The sequence below is a fragment of the Cannabis sativa genome, chromosome X, assembly GCF_029168945.1.
Source record: "Cannabis sativa cultivar Pink pepper isolate KNU-18-1 chromosome X, ASM2916894v1, whole genome shotgun sequence".
NCBI classification, from domain to species: domain Eukaryota; kingdom Viridiplantae; phylum Streptophyta; class Magnoliopsida; order Rosales; family Cannabaceae; genus Cannabis; species Cannabis sativa.
In genome coordinates, this window is record NC_083610.1 from 69,839,681 (window position 1) to 69,860,024 (window position 20,344).

Consider the following 20,344-nt stretch of genomic DNA (forward strand, 5'->3'; position numbering starts at 1 on the left):
GTAAAAAGTCCTTTACCGACCAAGATTCCCAGATAAGCTTTGCCGACGCACAACTGCGCCGGCAAAGCTTTACTGACGCAATTAGGGTACTTTTTCCGGCGCAATAATGCGCCGGCAAAAGCGGGTTTTCTTGTAGTATGGTAGTGAACCAGGTGTCGGGAGAATATCAGACACGTGGAGAAAGAATGGCCGCGTATGTAGCAATAGTCCGGGAACTGCTCCACGAGTTCGCGGACTATAAAGTGGAAAGAATCCCCAGGGAAAAGAATGCTCACGCGGACTGTCTGGCTAAGTTAGCTTCAGACAGGGAAATCGAGAAACTGGGGGTGGTACCTGTGGAACGCTTGGCAGAGCCAAGCATCAAAGTAAAAGAGGCCGTAATAACGGTTGGGCAAGAACCCAGCTGGGTGGTCCCCATCATCGAATACATAACAAAAGGTGAGTTGCCCCAAGAGAAGGCACTGTCCAGAAGGATTCAGTATCAAGCTCACCGTTATGTGATGATGGACAAAATTCTCTACCGAAGAGGACTCAGCATGCCTTATTTAAGGTGTGTATCGGACCCTGAAGCTAAGCAAATCATGCTAGAGGTCCATGAAGGGTTCTATGGAGATCATACAGGAGGACCAAGTCTCTCAAAGAAAATATTGAGACAAGGGTACTTCTGGCCAACAATGAAAAAAGATTGCATAGACTATGTCCAGAAATGTGATTCGTGCCAAAGGTTCGCGAACATACCGAGAGCTCCTCCCAATGAGATTACCCTGATGACTAGTCCCTGGCCCTTTGCGGTCTGGGGAATAGATCTTATTGGGTCCCTGCCAACAGGAAAGGGAGGAGTAAAGTATGCAATAGTAGAAGTGGACTACTTCACCAAATGGACGGAGGCTGAGCCAATGAAGACTATGACTGCTAATAAAGCACTAGACTTTGTTATTAAAAACATAGTGTGTCGATATGGCTTACCTCACAAAATAGTCTCTGACAATGGAAAGCAATTCGATTGCAAAGAGTTCACTAACTTCTGCAACCAACACAGAGTCGTGAAAAGCTTCTCCGTAGTGGTAAGGCCGCAAACAAACGGACAAGCAGAATCAGTCAACAAAATCCTAAAGGTCACCCTAAAGAAAAAGCTGCTGGCCTACAAAAACAATTGGCCTGAAGAACTGCCAAGAGTGTTATGGGCCTACCGGACGACCCCAAGAACTACGACCGGCCACTCGCCTTTTTCAATGGCGTACGGTTGTGAAGCAATGGTCCCGGTAGAAACGTTATTCCCGTCCCACAGGAGAACAACTTATGATCCAGCTACAAACCAAGCTTTATTATTGGAAGCGTTGGATCAGGTTGAAGAGCTCCAGGACGAGTCTCAAATACGAATGGCAGCTTATCAAAAGACGGTGACTAAATATTTTAACTCTAAAGTTAAAAATAGAAAATTCACTATTGGGGATATGGTCTTAAGAAGAGTCTTCCCAGCCACTCAAGAACCTGGAGTGGGGGTACTTGGGCCAAATTGGGAAGGGCCATATGAAATTGAGGATGAGATCGGCTCCGAAACCTATAAGCTAAAAAGGATGGACGGAACCATTGTGCCAAAGGCTTGGAATGCCAATCATCTCCGGAAGTATTACCAATAGTCCAAATATGTAAACTTAAGCTTTGTTTAAAGAATTTGTACCGTCAAAGTGTATGCAACCTCTAAATTTTAAATAAAACTGAGTGCCTTAAAAACAAAGTTTTCATGCCACTCAGGGGGGTACTAAGGCATACCACACGAACAGATGTAAAACAGGCCGAAAGTAAAAACAAAGTCAAAAAGAATACGTATCAAAGTAAACATATGTATTTAAAACATCCTGGCCCAAAGGGCAGGTCCAAAAAAAATATATATGTAACATACAAAGGGCCTGGGGACGGGCCATAATAATTGTCTCTCCTTAGAAAACAAACGGCTAAATTAAGATTGTCTCAAAGAAAATAAAAATGGTTGTAAATAAAAAAAAAAGAGATATGATTACAAAGAAATGGTTGGACTCCGTAGCCTAATCAATGCGAGGAGGAAGACGAGGGCCCCGACGTGCTTCAAGCATAGCATCAAGTTTTTTCTTCTTCTCCCGGAATTTGGCAAGGGCCTCTTCAGGCTTGGGATAGAAGTCAAGCTTAATACTTTGGCCATTTGACTGCCCGGCCATGTAGACACCATCGTCGAAGCGCTTAACGCAGTGCTTGCAGGAGACGGGGGTCAGGAGCTCATCTCTTTTAGCCTTCTTCAAGGCCTGGTCTCTGAAGTCCCTCAGCTCCTTCAACTCCACTGTCAGGTTGGCCTTAGACTGTAAGTCCGCCTGGTGCAACTTCTCTAAGAATTTCACCTTGGCATCCATTTCGTCCATGGCTTCCCTGGCCTCCCGAAGCTCGCGCCTAGCCATAGCCATGGCCTCACCCTCCGCCTTGAGCGCCTCCTGGTGCCTCGCCTATACTTCAGCCTCCCTCTGCTTGGCCTCCTCTCGAAGCTTTGCCTCTGCAAGGGCCTCCCTCCGTTGAGCCTCCTCCTAGAATGCCCGCCTTTCGGAAGACAAGTCCCGAAGGATTCTCATGGCCTCGTCTATGCCCCCGAATTCGGACATGACAAAGCCATGATCAATCAAAGCCTTGGAGAGGCGGCCGGTCTCAGCAGTAATCTGAAAAAGGAGGCAAGTGTGAGATCAGATGCCTTAGACAAAATATTAAGAGATGGAATAAATTACGAAGTACTCACCGCGGCCATGGCAGAGCTTATGTCTTGGACCTGGTACATAGAGTTCAAGGAGGCGCAAGCAGCATATCTCTTAGGTGGGAATTCCGTCAGGTGGGAGACGAACTAGCTAGTCATCTCCGAGGCAAACGGAGCCAAGGTGGGCCCAACGAAGCGGTTGAACCAGTCCGTCCGGATTCCGGAAGGCTTCCTCCTGGAGAGTATTCTGCTGCTCCTCCCGAAGGATTTTCTTCAAGGCCTCCACCTCAGCATGCCCCCGACTTACTCGTCAAGGGCGTAAATGTGTTTGGCCACCCGAAGATTCTGCCTCTCCTCATCAGCATGAACCGGAGTCAACACTCTGCCATGAGGCACAATGTATTCCTCCGCCTCGGAGGGAATCCCAGAGTCATGGCTCGGGGCTGGAGTGTTTACCCTGCGGGTCCGCTTAGAGGACTCCACCTCTACATCTTGCCCGTTCGCTTACGCTCAAGGGCGACCGGGTCCTCCACTTCACCTTCTTCAACTTCCTCCTCCTCATCCACCAAGACGATGGTGCCCGAAGGGGCATTGGAGGAGGACCTCCCACGAGTAACCAACTGGGAGGCAGCCGGAGGTGGGGAAGCATCAGGACTGTAGGCTTCAGCGAGAGTTGCCAAGAGTTCATCCCTGGGCCTGGCTGCTGCAACAAAGGAGATAAGTGTCAGGACATCCATGAAAAAAGCATACACTTAGCAAAAAGCAATAAAACTAGTCCTACCCTGACTCTCTAATTTGGTCCTAGCAAAGTCTCGAATCATGATGTTGGCGTCATCATCCCCGAGAAAGCTGTTAGAGGGAAAGTACCAACTAGAGGATAAATGAGCTGAATAATCCAAGAGAATAGGCGCCGGAGGTCCAGAACCCATCCGGTACCTACCTAGATAATGGCCTAAGTGGGAGAAATAATATTCCTTGGCATGATTCCCCCACCGGGTGGAAGGCATCCTAAACCTACGGAGACGCTCATCGAACCCTATAGGCCTAAGCCTGGTATACCCATGGACAGGACGAACATAATGTATTGTTAAGGGGGACTTACCAGAACCCGAAGTGCTGGCCTCGGGAGCCCCAATATTTGGTACTGGGACCACAGGCTTAGGTCTAGGGGTCCTCCGCTCCGACAGAGCTCCGATACGAAGGGCCCTTCCGGCGGTTGTCTGGGCCTTGATATGAGCCAGCTCCTGTTCCCTCTTGAAGAGGTACTTCTGGTACTTGTTCTCCGCCATGGCAATGATGTCGTCCCGAAACACCTTCTCTACGGCCGGAGCCCTCACGTTCGGGCAGATGACTTTGGAGAGATTGAAGTCATCCACCGATTAGTGCCCCAAGATCAACTTGGCCTTCCGAAAGTGCTATGTTATGACCAACTCCCCGACATCGAGGGCCTTCTTGTCGTACGTGGCAAAGGTCTTGGCCCGTTGAAGAAATATTTGAGTAGGCTCGGTCCGCAGGTAAGGATGGATCCTAATACACTCCGTGAGAAGCTCCGGGTGATCCATGGCCTGGAAACCGGAGGAGAAGAAGAAGCGGTGATGATATTCCTTCACGTGCTTCTGGTAGTTGTAAGGGACCGGGCCCTCATTCAAAGGATGGGCCCGGAGGCCGTAAAAACCGTCTTTAAGTTTATCTCCCTTTTCAGGGATGGAAACGAGTTCGTAAAAGTACAAAATTTCTGCCGGACTGGGCAAGCCCCAGCTCCGGGCAGCATAAAAAATAAACAAGCCTGACAGCAGGCGGTAGGCTTTGGGAATAAGTTGATACGGCGCAAGGCCAACAAATACAAGGAAATTAATAAAGTAATCTTGGAGAGGGAGCATGGCCCCGACCATCAGGTGTGTCTGGCTCCAGGCTCTGAAGCCCCCATAATTATGGTTGGGCGTCTCCTCATCCCGAGGCAGTCGGTGGTAGGTCCCGGAGGTAGAGGGTTTGATGCCTGCCACCACCACGATCTTCTCCAGCTGGTGAGCTCAGGTCAGGGTAGACTGAAGCTCAGCTGCTTCCCACCCGTTGGCACGGGACTTGTACCCTTCCTGGGCTACAGGACCCTTCATGACCTCCTCCAGGGTGGCCAAACGTACTTCTCCCTTCTTTGAGGACTTGGACCCGGATGCGGAAGTGGACATTTTTTTGTTCTGAAAAAGATTGAAAAAATCCAGCAGTTAGGCCCCAAACCAAACCCTAATTTAAGAAGGGAATGTGGGTCCCCTAACCGCTGGAAAGAGGCCCCCTCCGGACACTTGCCATAAAAGAAAGCCTCAATAGGTTTTCCTTGACAAGAGTCGGGTCCAAGAATCCCACAGATAGTGACATTGCAAAAAAGTAAAGAGAGAAAGGGAAAAAAGGGTAAAACCGAAAAGACGAGGTCTGCTCTAAACCCTAAAGTGTCATTACGTGGGATGAAGATGGTTTCTCGACAAAAACATAGTTAAAAGAAGTAATCTAAACGCAAAAGAGGAGGAATCTAACACATCATACATAAACTCAAACAAAAATATTCCCAGAAGTTCAGACATCCAACCCAGAAATCATAAAGTGTGTTATATAAACAAACAGTAAGCAAGAGTACTAGACATGAAGAACTTACATGAAGTGTGGAGACTGGGTGTTGGTGTTGATCGCCGGTAAAATGTAGACTGACAACGGTGAAGGAATAAGAGCAGGAAATCTATGGTGTTTGAAGTTTCTTTTCTCTCTAGAAAACTCTGAAGAAATTTGGTGAAATGTTGAAAGTAACCAAATGAAGTAAGAAGGCTGGCTTTTATAGGCCAGAACCTGCGTGAGACAGCTGTGATCAGCCACCATCGAACGGTTAGGATGACGATCGATTCGAATTCTACAGATCCAACGGTTGGATTAAATCGTCATCAAGGCGGTAGAAAACATTTGGGTACCCGTCTGACACCCATTTAATGCGCCGTGTCAATAAATGGACAAGAAACGAATCGACGCCTGCAAAAAGTGAATAACTGCAGTAATGATGGTCATTATTACACCACCACGTGCCCAAAGCACGTGCCAGGAAGCTGATAAGGCAACCGGAAGCATCTAAGCAAGCCTTGTTCATCTCATTACTAAACAAGGCTTGAAAGGTAAATGTTCCCCCTGATTTTGCCCAAAATACGTGGGCCAACCGGAGGATGACACGTAGATGGAAAGGGTCCAACGTTTGAATAAATCAGCTAAGTCTCCTTAAGCGCAGGATTAACCTTAGACATGCCTCCTGGAGAAGGAAGGTAAGCCTCACATGCTCCCGGAGAGCAAGGCTACAACAAAGCATCTCCGGGAGGTGTCAGATCCTACCTGAACAGTCACCTCGCATTTAATGCCGCATGGGAGGAGGCGTATTGGAACTGCCATATGTCTTAAAGTCTGACGGTACAACCCCCTCTCTGCTGCTACTACGCTATAATTAATGAGCCTAGTGACGGCTACTTTATGAGGAATCACGTCAGTCAAAAAGGATAAAGGACTACATCCATAAAATCCTTACAAGCCTAGGGATTAGACCATGCATTACCTATGATATATTCATTGGGAATGTGTGGCTTTACTGATAGTTACAGAAATATATGTACCTTAATTCTAGGGATCTCCCCACAAAAAACACTACAAATACCCCCCAAACTCATTAAAGAGGGGTCGAGAATTCTGGGTTTCATAAGAACTAGAAGAGGAAAAATCCACCAAGAACATTCTCTGTAATAAATACTATCATAAATACACTGACTCGTGGACTAAGGCTCATTAACGCCCCAACCACGTAAAAATCCCTCTCTTAATTCCTTATAGCTCTCTTATTATTATTATTATATTGGTTGCCGAAAACCTCGGTCAACACAAAGAAAACAAAATACAATTTTTTTTGTTTATGAAAAATTAAATTTTGTTTGATAAGTGTTTTTGTTTTTTGATTATAAAATTAAAAAATAAAAATGTGTTTTGTAATATTTATTTATGTTATTTTTATTTTATTGCGAAGATAGAAACTGGGTCGTGGGCGGGGGGTTTGGGGTTCAGGTGCATGTCCAGGCTCGGACATGGGGTATGGGGTCCAAGATCAGGCTAGGGTCGGGGGTCGGGGTCGTATTTAGGCTTTTGGTTCGAATTCGAGTCAGGGATAAAGTCATGGAATGATGGTCGGGAGCTCAGGTCTTGGTCGAGACTAGGGTATTAGGTCCAAGTCCAAGCCCGAGGCTAGGGTCTGAATCCATGGTAAGGGGTATTGGGTCCGGGTCCTAGCCTAGGGTTGGGGTGGGTCCAAGTCCAGGTTAGGGTCTTAGGGTCGAATCCAAGTTAAGATCTAGATGGCTCTAGGCCAATTGCTAGGGCTCGAGTCTTGGTTCGGGTCGGGGCCGGGTATTGGGTTCGGGTCCAGCACAGGGCTAGGGTTCGAATCTGGGGTATGGAGTTAAGGCCTGGGGCTAGGTTCAAAGGTCCAAGTCTAGGTCGAGGCCAGGGTATGGGGTCTGGAGTCGAGGTCAGGGTCAGGATTGAGTTATGGGGTCCGAGGTCTCTAGGCCAGAGGTTTTGGGGTCCAAGGTTTGGGTTGGGACCTGGGGTCAGGATCCAATCAGGGGTGCAAGTACGGGTCTGAGATCAAGTTCGGGATCGTGGTCCATTACGGGTGCAGGTATAAGGTCAAGGTCGGGGTTGGGGTCAAAATAAGAATCTAGTGTACAAAATAACACTCCCTAATTAAATGAAGTAAATATTAATGAATGAGAATACAAAATACACTAAAAAAATTAGTAAATTTAATAAAATTTTAAAAAGTAAAAATAAAAACTACATGTGAAAATATTAACTTAAAAAGATATTTCTGAACTTATTCAATTAATATGAAAATACCTCTAGTAAAAGGTAGGTTTATTGAACAAAACCAAGAGGGATTTGTCAAAGGCAGGTTTATTGCACACAACATCATGATATGTTAGATAGAGTAAGTTGTACAGTCAAAGAAATGGTGAAACATAGAGTATATAGCATATGGCCGAAACAGGTTGGGGCAAAGGACTTGGATTGGTTTGGAAACTTATAGTTGTAACAATAATTTTTTGAAAATAGATGTACAATGTACAAAGCAGATGTTTCATATGTGAGGTCCCTTTGATTGGGATGCTCTTTGATTGTAAATATGGATTATTGGAGTAATGAAATTAAAGCTGATTCATAAAAAAAAAAAATCATGATATGTCAAGATCTAATCATGCATTATGAGAGGAAGTCGACAAAGCCAAACTGCATGATCAAGCTTGACCTTCAGAAGGCCTATGATACAATCGAATGGAACTTCATAGAGGAAATGATGGTAGCCTTTCAATTTTCTCAAAAATTCATTAGCCTTGTTATGACATGTGTTAGGGGCTCCAAAGTTCTCACTTATGTTTAATGGCACTATGCATGGATTCTTTGAATCCAAAAGAGGGCTATTGTGTCTCCTAATTTGTTATTTGTTCTTAGAATGGAGTACCTGTCCAGAATTATGCAGAGAACTGGCTCCAAATAAGGCTTCCAGTTTCATAAAAGATGTGGTGAGTTGAGGTTAAACCACTTAAGTTTTGTAGATGATGTGTTGTTGTTTTGTAAAAGGGATTTTAAAAAGTGTCTATTATATGTTGCAAGGCCTGAAGTTGTTCTCATGTACCTCTAGCTTGCATCCTAATCCTACAAAGTCTGCAATCTATTGTAGTGGTATGAAATATGGAGAGATTCAACGTATACTTGATGTTTTTGGCTTCTGTAAACAAGAAGTTTCATTCAAATACTTGGAGTTTCCTATTTGTGCAAAAAGGATCTTTGGTTAGGAATGTAAAGTGTTGGTTGAGAAAATGACCTCTCAAATAAAGACTTGGAGTTCAAGGAATCTCTCCTTTGCAGGGAGAGCAGGGCTTATTGATTCAGTTATGATGTCGATACACTCATACTGGAGCCAAATTATGGTGCAACCTAAGAAGGTAGTCAATAAAATTGAAGCAATATGCAGAGTTTATTTGTGGAAATAACATGTCACTCAGGGGTCGGGTCCAATATCTTGGGAATTAGTTTGTCAAGCAAAAATAGCTAGAGGGAATAGACATTAAGATGATAGCATAATGGAATAGAGCTGCTATATTCAAATATGTATGAACTATTGCTAATATTGCTAATAGGTAAGAAAACTTGTGGGTTAAATGTATACACATTGTATACATTAGAAGTGAAGATTGGTGGGCCTATATGGTCCCAAATTCAAGTGAGCTGGTATTAGAAACAAATGGTGACAGTCAAGGATGAAATTAAAAATCTGATGGATATCTAGTAATTTACTCATAGTAAGTACCAAGTCTCTCTTAGTTACAAACTATTTTGTCCTTCTTAAAACAGAGTACATTGTAGCCATGAAGTTTGGAGGAGATTCAACACTCCCAAACACAATTTCATCATGTGGATAGCGGTTCAAAACAAGTTGAGGATAAGAGATTGACTACATAAGTTTGGAATCATTAATGATCCTGTTTGTTTATTGTGTAATCAGTAGGAAGAAATAACTGATCATTAATTTGTTCTTTGATTGTTCTTTCTCCTTTTCTTGATTGCTAAAAGTAAAAGAATGGTTGCATTGGAAGGCCTATACCGATTCTGCAACCAGACTTGCAAGGTGGATCGAGAGAGCTAAATGAAGTAAGTCTAAGAAGCAGTTATTATCTGCAGTCTTGGCTAGCTTGATTTATCATATTTCAAAGAGCAGAAACGATGAACTATGAAATTCCAAGTGTGAAGATGTAGATAGATTTATTAATAGAGTCAAGGATTCTGTGAAATAGAGAATTAGTTTTGCCTGGCCCTTTGATTGACTCAGTGGTACTCTTTGTAATTACTATACAGTTGTATAGAGTTGAGTGAGGACTTCTAGATATGAAAATGTTCTTTGTAAATTGATTTTTTTGGAGTAATGTAAATACAAGCTCATTCATATAAAAAAAAAATAATAATAAAAAAAACCTCTAGTATAGATATTAAAATCAGTCCCTCTAGCTTATTAAAATTAGAATATGTACATGTATACATAAATTAATATTGAGACGTGGAAAACAGCTAATAACAATTTGTTGGTATGGACGTAAACACTAGGGTTGTTCATCCGATTCAATCCGCACTTTTTTGGTCAAACAACATCCGATCCGCACTAAGTGTGGATTTCATTTTTTGGATCCAATCTAATCCGAACAATAGCTCAAATCCAATCCAATCCAATCCAATCCGCAAAAGTGCGGATTGGATCAGTTACTTTGGATTGGTTACTTTTTAATATTAAATTATTTAATATTTATGAAAAAAATAATTTTTTTTTCACATAACTAGGAACAAAATAAAACAAATTATAGTTATTTTATGTCTCCAACAACACATTAAATTAATAAAATAACAAATAACAAATTTAAAGGAAGAAAAAAAATTGTATATATAAAAAAATATTTAATTTTATTTTAAATTGTATGTAGAAAAAAATATATATAAGAATAGAATATACATTTTATCTATAAAATTTTACAATATAATTGTATTATATGTATTAGACTTTTAAATTATTTTTCTCTTTACATTAAAATGTTATTTGTATATATAATTTTTTAATTTTGTTATAAATATGTGTGGATTGGATTGGATCGGTTACTTTTACATGTCAATTAACATCCAATCCGCACAATTGCGAATTTTGAATTTTCTAATCCAATCCAATCCGTACAAGTGCAAATATCCGCACTTTGCGAATTAGATTGGATTGGATCGTGTAGATTGGATTGAATCGACTATTTTATAAACATCCCTAGTAAACACATTACATTATTAATACACTAACTTGATCGATCTTCATTAAACCATATAGTAGTTCCAATACCAAAGAAAAAACGTGTCTGCAAGCATACTTATTATTTATATTTAGTTTTGGACTAAACAAGTCGTGTAAAGCTAAATCAATCATTGTGATAAGATAATCTTTTGGGTAAAATATCAATTAATTACCTGAAAAATAAACAAGCGAGGAAATAGGAGAGAAAAACAGTTAGGCCATTTTCTCATAATAGATCGATGAGATGAGGATGAGGATGAACTTTTTCAGTTTTTTTTTCTTCAAATTAATAATAATTATTAGCACAAATAATAAATACAATATAGCATATAGTACACATCACCCGCCATATAACGTTTGTTTGTAAAATTCCTTCTTTAACATAATTTATGCTCGCATGCAACTGTAACATGTATATATATTATATATATTTGAAAAATGCAAGGCCATTTACATTACACGTAGAAATTAAAATACACACCGTGTGAGAGACGTTAACGTGTGCCAAAAGTCAGAAACTATAATGTGGCCTTTGCTGCTTAATAATATGCCAACTGGACTACTTGCTTCTGCGTTTTCTGTTAACTCCTCCTCAAGCCTAAAATATACAAATCACACAACTCCATCTCTCTCTCTCTCTATATATATATATACTACCATAACCGGATTCTTATTATTAATTTGGTCTACTTTGGGTGAAAAATTCTTTGTTACACCTAAGCTTATTTAATTTGTGTTATTATATATATATATATTTATATATATATATATATATTTATATACTTTTGATATCTAATTGAACTGAATCATCATGAAAAAGGCTCTGTGGAACAAGCTCAAATCTCCGTTTACAAATACAGGTATATATATATATATATGTGATATATTATATTATCAAGCAAATAATAAATAATTTAGTTAGAAATGTTTGATTTTGATATGTTTATGTTTACAAATTAATTGATAATAATATATTGTTGTGATGATGAATCAGGTGGGAGATCATCGATATCACGGGTAGAGAGTAGTAATGTGAATAATATTAATAATAATATCAACAGGTTAAGTGTTAATGAGGAGTACACCAACGCTTTCCGAACAAGTTCTTATGAAGAAATACGGGGAAGATTAAAAACGTCAAACACTAATACTTCATTATCATCATCAACATCCTCCTCTTCTCCATTTTATTTGGATAATCTATCTGAGTATTTATTAGAACCAAGGCCGGAAATACTAAAGAAGATGATGGAGAGCTTGAAATTTCACCACCTTTTGATTGAATACTTCGACGCAAGCTTACAAGCATGTCAAACATGCGAATTGCTTCTAAGAACAATTCATCAAACTCGTTTGGATTATCGGAAAATCAAAAAGGTGATTAAGATGAGCAAAAGGGTATTACTACTAACAATCCATGATTATGATTATGATCATGATCATCACGGCCAACATTATTGTCGAGCCATATTCAGAGAGCTCGCTTCGATTGCATTGCTTAGAAACCATTTGACAATTATAAGCCCTCTTCAATATCGTGAGATTCGGGAAAGTTACATGGTTTTGCTCCGTAAACTAACGTCCAAACACAAGAAGATCAAAAGGAGAGAAAAGGTCATTAAGATTTGCAAGAAAGTTGGAGGAGTTGGCCTTGTGATATCCCATACTTTGCTCTTGGTTGCCTTGTTAGTATTTGCATTACATGGCATATTTGGTCTTGTGGCTGTTCCTGCTGCAATGGGGTGCTCTTCAATTCAATTGGGTAAGAAGAGAAAGTTGGATTCAAGGGTGACCGGAGGTGGGGTTGGTGAGCAGCTTGATGTGGCTGCAAAAGGGGTTTTTATATTGATCAATGATTTTGATACGATGAGTCAGATGGTGAGAAGGTTACAAAATGAGGTGGAGCACAAGAAATCTGTGGCTGATATATGCGTGAGGAGTAACAAGTTTGAGCTTTTGAAGGAGGTTGTCAAGGAGTTTCAAGCTCAGGATTCTAGCTTTTTGGAGCAACTAGAAGAGCTTGAACACCACATATACCTTTGTTTACTAACCATAAACCGGTCCAGAAGGCTAGTAATTCAAGAAATTATAGCTAGTCAATAATGAATGAGACAAGCTGAATGAATGGACTTATTAGGCCTCTTTGATTTCATGTCCTGTACGGTAAAACTGTCCAAATAAGTCTTACGATTGATTTCTTATTTTTTATTGTTTTAATGACATGAGTATATGATAGAAGTTATTTCACTACAATCTACTATTTATACAACATTTTCTCGATACTCTATCTCAACAGTTGACCCTTCTCCTAATTTACAAATTTTTATTGGTGCAATGCCACACCTTTAGACAATTAGACCTTTGCTTTGCGTTACATTATAATAAATTTAGTCATTATTTTGTAACTTTAATAATACAAAGAAAATGATTACTTATCTTCATAAACAATTAAAATAAAATACTTTCATCTGTTAGAATATGTATAGAAAAAAGTACATCAACAGCATAACAAAAGGATAATGACAATATATACTTATGGCTTTCGTTTGACTAAATTTCTAAGCCAATAGGATGCGGGAGCAAAGTTTCACTTATAGATTTTCTTAAAGAGAATTGCTACAAGACACCATGCCAACTACATCACCATATTTTAAATGCAATTGACCAAGAGGTTCTACTTATTCTACTTTCTTTAAATTAGAATATATGATGAAACTCAATACTAAACTACATTATTAGCGGATGCCCTTTATTAGCATTTCTCGTTTTGGACTAGCAAATTTCTCTAAGTTTTTTATACTCCTCGGAACCCATTAAAGAATCCTTGATCTTGAGCCAATCTGCTGGTCTTGGCATGATAATGCCAATATAGCCCTCTCTATCTGCCTGAAAAGGAAAGCAAAAGACAAGTGTGAGAGTATAACGAACCCCAAACAATCCAGCATATAAGGAAATTGACTTATTAAACCCAATATAGATTAAAGATCAAACCCTCCAATTATCAATGTGAAAAAGCTATGTAATCTAAATCCTTCATCTACAAGTGACAGACAGTGTATTACATATCACAGTTTCTCAGTCTTCCATTATCATAAATGAAAATTACCCAAGACAAAATAATCTTAAACAGAACAAGAATTTGGACTTTATTTAGAAACTCGCTTCAACAGAAAATATGGTAATAGTAGCATGTTAACACATTCTCTTGTACACTCGGAGCAATAGTACGAATTAGCTTGATTTTTATTGGGAACAGAAGAATGTTAGCTTATGGAAACTCATTATCTTTGTCTGATATATTAGTCCCATCCATATTAAGAAGCAGAGGTGAACAAAATAAGTCATTTATTTTAATATAGTTGTGTTACCTCTATAGAATATTAGTTTCTACTTCGGTCATGGCATGCTAATAAGTTAAACATGATCAATTGGATCTTAAGCAACTCACTTTCAGAATACCAGGAATCCTCAATAAAACACTTCATTCACCATTAGATGATAAAGATAGTTAAATCATGCAAGAAATTAGTACAACACCACAAGAAGAGGGAAATACATAATGGGATATAACAGTCAACTATTTCCTTTCTCACGAATCACAATGGCATACTTAAACTTGAATTACAACAGTCAACACAGAGGAATTAAATTAAAAGAATATAAGTAAGGGATTGAATTGATTACCAACGAATTAAGCAAGTGTGGCTGCTTGATTAATTTGTCATTTACTTCCAGTAATGAGCCTTTCACGCAACACCTGCCAAAAGTCCCCATCCACACAATGTAAGAGATACAAAACAAAACAAGCATCGAGCCAACATTGGTGATAACGATACCAAATAAAAAGAAGCTTCTACCTCACAATGTAAGAGTTGTTCTTGGTGAAAACTTTAAAGAGAGCCGAATTTGGCTCTAAAGGTTGAGCATTCTGCATACCAACAATTTTCACATTCATTAAACAGTCCCCTATTCGTTATGGCCAAAATTGAAATAACAAAAATCAGAGAGAAAAAAACAAAGACCTTCTTCCGTTTTCCAGTGACTTTGATCTCACTTCGATTAGATTTCCCAACATTAAAATCAACGGCTGTGATACCTCCTTCGTCCTTAAAAGCCACATGCGTCGTAGCCAAACCAATCACACACAATCTTTTTTTTTTTTAATAACATAACAATCATAAAAATTCAATAAAAAAATTTACTAAAAAGAACAATACTTTATAATTGTAAAATTTAAAGGGGAGTTTACCCATTTGCGTGACGATAAACGTACTGATCGTGTCCTGGCTTCAAAAAATCTGGAAGAAGAAAGCAAAACAAAATAATGTCAGAATTAAGGGCTTTAGAAAAAGCGTTTTTGGGTTTAAAGAACAGTTATGGTGGTAAGTCTTAGGGAGGGAAACCTGGAGCGAAATAGGAAATAAAGTTTGATTGAACAGCGGATGGAGGAGTATGAGGAAGGTCCCTAAAGTCAGGGAGTAGAAGCTTGTAAATATCACCTTCTTCTTCTTGGTTTGTGGTGGCGGTTTCATGGTCCTTCACAACTGCAGAATCTGGTTGAGCTGACTGCTTTTCAAACTCCATTGTCGAACTCGAACTCGAATTTTTTGTGATGCTGATGCTGATACCTACGCACACGTAGATATCCAAAACAGGTTAATTTCACTTTAGTCCTTATGTTTACTTTTATCTCCTTTTGACCCTTGCTAATTTAGATGAAATGCTATTTTTTGTAAAAGATTATATTTTTACATTTAAATTTTTTTTTTTTTTATATATTTTTACAATTTTCTATAGAAATAACACGAAAATAATAAAAAAAAAATTACATAAAAGTAACAAAAAAATAACATCCAAACAAAAATAACAACAAAAAAATAACATACCGATAACAAAAAATCAACAATAAAGTAATAAGAGTACAACATAAAAAAATCTTATTTTTTGTAAATAAAATCATAAAAATTGTAAAAATATTTAAAATTTCGTACAACATATTTTTGTAATTTTTTATTGTTTTTGTGTATTTATGAAATGATCCCTTTTAATTTTATACATTTATGAGACCCATATCTCAATGGTTTTTGCTCAAGGTGAAGCAGCTAGACTTAATTTTTTTTTAATAAAAATGTTTTAAATTTATTTTTTGAAAATATTATTTTTTTTTATATATTTTTACTATTATTTATTAAAAAATATAATTATTATTTAAAAAAAAAATACTTAATTTATTTTAAGAAATTATCTCATATACTATTTTTTAACTTTTTTTAAAAAAATTTATAGTTTGAGTTGCTCCGATATTTTCTATGTGAGTTGCTATATGTAGATTTTGATTACAATTTAGGTTGTTTTGTTAGTTATAGGAGATACTATGTGAAATTTCGTAAAAATACAAAAAAAAAATGTTTTGAAGAGTAAAAATAAAAAAATACGAAATGATATTTTTCTGTTGTTTCAAAACAATGTTATTTTGACGTTATTTTTTCATTGAAAAAAACAAGTGAAAACCTGTAAAAAGAATCTGTAGACTAAATCAAAAGGTTCGTAAAATTGTAAAAAAAAAACCAATTTTAGGTGTATTGTGTATTTTCTTTAAAACCAAATATGGTAGTAAATTTGTTTAATATGAAAACAAATGTCATATTAATATTACTATTATTAGCCTAATTAGGATTTTTGTCCCCTGATCTTTGACATGTACCAAATCATGCCCCCTGAACTTTTAAGGTCGTTAAAAATACCCCCTAAACTATTGAGATTGTTGGAATATTTAAGGACTTTTTTCTAATTTTAGTAAAAAAGTCTAGCATGGATGAAAGTTCAGGGGCCATAATTTAGTACATATCAAAGTTCAAGACGCATGATTTGGTAGATATCAAAATCTGGGGAGCATGGTTTAGTACATAAGCAATCATTGAAATAGTAAAATTGAATGAAATTAGACAAAAATCTTTAAATCCAACAATTTCAATAGTTCATGGGGCATTTTCAACAACCTTAAAAGTTCAAGGGCCGTGATTTGGTACATGTCAAAGTTTAGGGGGCAAAAATCCTAATTAGCCTTATTATTATTATAATTATTATTATTATTATTATTATTATTATTATTATTATTATTATTATTATTATTATTATTATTATTATTATTATTATTATTATGACAAATCATATTAAACTAATATGTTATATTTGGATCCAACTAACAATACTCCAAACCTATAATTTTTTTTACTTATTTACCTTATAACTTTTTATAATTTTAATTAATTATTTTTTAATTTTAAATTTATATATTAATTTTATTTTCTACTCAACAATAATTATAGCTAAAAGAGTACAAAATATTCAAGTTATTTAATCTTAAAATAATCAATACAATCAACAATATAATCATAGTGTAAGTGGTAAAATTCTCTTATATCAACTACAATGTTTATATTGATTATTATAAGTTGAACATGTTATAATTTTCTATAAGTATGATTATTGTTTTAAAATAAATTTAATAAAACTATATTTTTATGTAAATTTAAAATTAAAAAATATATATAATTAAAATAAAATTTTTAGTAGATATAAAATAAAAAGTAAAAAAAAATTATGGTTTAGAGTTAGATTTGGAGTTTTGTTACCTAAATCTATACAAGATTAATTATAAAAAAATAAATATATTAATTATAGTGTAGTTTTCAAGAGTTAATTTGAACCATTAGATTAAATCAAATATTATAAATTATTATTTCTATTGATAGGTATTTTACCCAATACCTATTCTAATAGTCCCCATAAATAAATATATATATCGATCGAGATCCATAGAACAAAGAAAAAGTACTAGAAATTTTATGATCAAACTGGAATAACCCCAATCAAAGTTATAATTAATTGAAAAAATTGAGCTACACTTACACGTAGTACACCAAACTGGATTCCCAAAACTTTGATTTTAATTTGTTACCGTACGTTCACTTTAATTATAACGGTAACAAACTAAAGCAAAGTGATACAACAATAATAATTACAATATATAATCCCACACAAACAAACAAAAAACTCAAACTTACTAATCATTACATGCATCTTAATTGGTTTGGTTCATCTTATCACTCCTCTTCTTCAATTATTAAACGATCGATTGATGGAGAAATTTATAATAATATATTGAAAGAAAAAAAACTAATTAATTAATTAATTAACGACCTTGCAGTTGAGCCTAATTTCTTGGCCACTACCATGGATGCTACTCATCTTGATCATCGACTCAACGAAGGCTTTATCGAAGTCTTGTTTAGAAGCAGCGAATTTGGAGACTAAGGCCTTAGTTGGTGGGGTGGTGAGTAGAGATTGGTCTGAAGAGAAAATACTCTTGCCTTGCAGAAGTAGTTTGTAGTAGGCATTGTCGAATATTGTCGACGTGGAATCCAAGGTGGTCCCCGCATTCTTCACTTTGTTGTGAGCTGGACAAATATTTCTCAGGCTCGCCCCAAACGACGACTGAAGTGTGGGGTCAACGTCCACGCTGGCATTGAATTTGTGGAGTCTGTTCTGGAACGATGAGCAGTGGGCGAATCCTAGTGTGTGCCCTCCTATAATAATTATATGATCATAATGCTACGTACGTAATAGATTATTATATATGTATAAAAAGCTCTATATATGTGTATATATTCATACCTGAGAGAGCAACTAAATCTTTAAGGGAAAGGCCTCGTTGAGCAAAGTTTTGTTGGAGTTGAGAGATATTGAAGGTGGGAGCTGGTAATTGTCTGGTCTCACTTGCCTTTGATATTCTCCCATCTTTTCTGCCTTTTGGTACCTTCCAAGTAGGACCCCCAGACTAACGAAAACACCACACCAAAAACCTTATTAATAATGGTAAACTAACAAAACAATAACAACAAAAATAAACATTCTAATATATTAAATTATTAACATTTCCACACAATTCAATCTCTTGTTTAATAAACATTCTATCTAAGAACTTACTCACCTGTCTCTAGGAGGCCATTTTTTTACTAATTACTCGTCAATTAATTTATGAGTAATTGGTGAAAATAACGATTAAAGTTTTCGAAAAGTGTTTTCAAGGGGTAGAAAATAGTAGCTCTCTTAAAAGTTAAAAGAATATATAAAGTACAATACGTACTGTGTTACTCGGTATTTAAATTATTTTTTCTTTTTTGTATATTTTACAAAATAATTTTCTAGACAAGATGTGAAGAATCCAATGAGGTGTAAATTAAAATTTTAATTATAATTAATGACACGTGTCCATATGTAAGCTTTTTTTTTTTTTTGGTAGATTAATTGAAGCTCTCTCAAGATTAATGCCTCGAACATATTTTATTTTGAGCTTAGCAATACTTTAATTATACAGTCCTGATAGCAATTCTGTTTCTATCATGTACAATTCAAAAGTAGTTGTTCCATATATGTAATTTATATATATATGTGTGTGTTAAAATTAAAGGTAAGTACCAGAGCAACGGCATCACGAGCAGCAAGAGATAATATATCAGCACAAGAAACGACACCAGGACACATAGCTTCAACAGCTTTCTTAGCATTGTCAATGACATAAAACGCATGCAATGAAATGTTAGGAGGCCCATCTTTCTCTGCTTTGTGTTTTTTCGTTGAATCTAGCAACACTGACGCATCACACCCCTAATAATATAAAACCAAAAATTATATATAATTTAATTTCATAATTAATAATAAAAGAAATTACACAATAAAACGACAAAAAGGCAAAATTTACGTACTCTGATGAAGCAGTCGTGAAAGTGCATGCGGAGCAGAGCAGCCGGAACTGTTTTGTCGTTTGACATGGCTTTCTTTACAGCGTTGGCAACCACATACTCTACATGTGGACACGTGTCGTCGTAGTAATTCAAGCTCAGTGAATTCACGGCAGATGAGATTGAAAGTGTGAGAAGAGCAAAAACTAGTAGTGAATAAGCTAGGGTTGCCATGGTTTTATCTTTTCTTTCTTTTTATTAAGTTGATATTTATATATGTGTGTGTGTGTGTGTTTGAAAGTGTGAGAATTACTTGGAATGGGAAGCGGTATATATAGCAGAAAAAAGTCAAGAGATTAGAGACTTAGGAGAGTCGTTGAAGGGATCGATGATCAATATTGTGGTTGTTAATACATTTGGTGATAAAGAAGAACACACCACACCACCAATTTAGTGGAGTAGTATTCTTAAAGCAATTCTCATCATATAAACTAAATTAGTCGAGTCGTATTAGTTCTTTATTTGTCGTTTTTTAACATGATATAATAATGATTAGAGCATTGCTAGTGTGGCGCGTGTTGCGATTAGACCCCATAATGATTTGTATCAAATTTATTTAAATACAATATTTTAATTATAAATAATTTTTTTTTATTAAAAGTCATATTTAATCACAAAAAAAAATATACTGTAACTAAAAAATTGTTATTAAAAATAATTATTGTAATAAATAACTACACACCACGGATTTCGGCTTAGTATTTCTCTAATGATTATCACAGTAAATGATAATAAAATTGCTAATAGTACCACCGTGAGATCATATAACTGATGACTATATTTTTTTTAAGGGTATTTACAAAATGATTTGATCTAGATTTTTATATTTTTTTGAACCAAACTAGTATAACAGTTTTTTAAATATTAGAAATTAGACAAATAAATTTTTCAAACCAAACCATTAAGAACGGTTTGGTTTGGTTCGAAACTACG

General features: G+C 36.7%; 3 protein-coding genes across 3 annotated transcripts; 1 reads left to right on the forward strand and 2 right to left on the reverse strand.

Annotated features, from left to right (window-relative positions):
* Positions 1–11,275: 11,275 nt before the first annotated feature.
* LOC115702648 (UPF0496 protein At1g20180) lies at positions 11,276–12,892 on the forward strand. Its single transcript, XM_030630067.2, has 2 exons — positions 11,276–11,467; positions 11,602–12,892. The coding sequence occupies exons 1-2, from the start codon at positions 11,419–11,421 to the stop codon at positions 12,708–12,710; spliced, it is 1,158 nt and encodes a 385-aa protein (XP_030485927.1). The 5' UTR covers positions 11,276–11,418; the 3' UTR covers positions 12,711–12,892.
* LOC115723416 (uncharacterized) lies at positions 12,402–15,257 on the reverse strand. Its single transcript, XM_030652905.2, has 6 exons — positions 15,011–15,257; positions 14,857–14,905; positions 14,630–14,756; positions 14,465–14,535; positions 14,292–14,364; positions 12,402–13,493 (listed from the first exon to the last, which is right to left on the reverse strand). The coding sequence occupies exons 1-6, from the start codon at positions 15,189–15,191 to the stop codon at positions 13,380–13,382; spliced, it is 615 nt and encodes a 204-aa protein (XP_030508765.1). The 5' UTR covers positions 15,192–15,257; the 3' UTR covers positions 12,402–13,379.
* Positions 15,258–17,451: 2,194 nt separating this feature from the next.
* LOC115723402 (peroxidase 64) lies at positions 17,452–19,802 on the reverse strand. The gene is made up of 4 exons (XM_030652880.2): positions 19,376–19,802; positions 19,089–19,277; positions 18,285–18,447; positions 17,452–18,196 (listed from the first exon to the last, which is right to left on the reverse strand). Exons 1-4 carry the CDS (start codon positions 19,583–19,585, stop codon positions 17,799–17,801), a joined length of 960 nt encoding a protein of 319 aa, XP_030508740.1. The 5' UTR covers positions 19,586–19,802; the 3' UTR covers positions 17,452–17,798.
* Between the last annotated feature and the right edge of the window lie 542 nt (positions 19,803–20,344).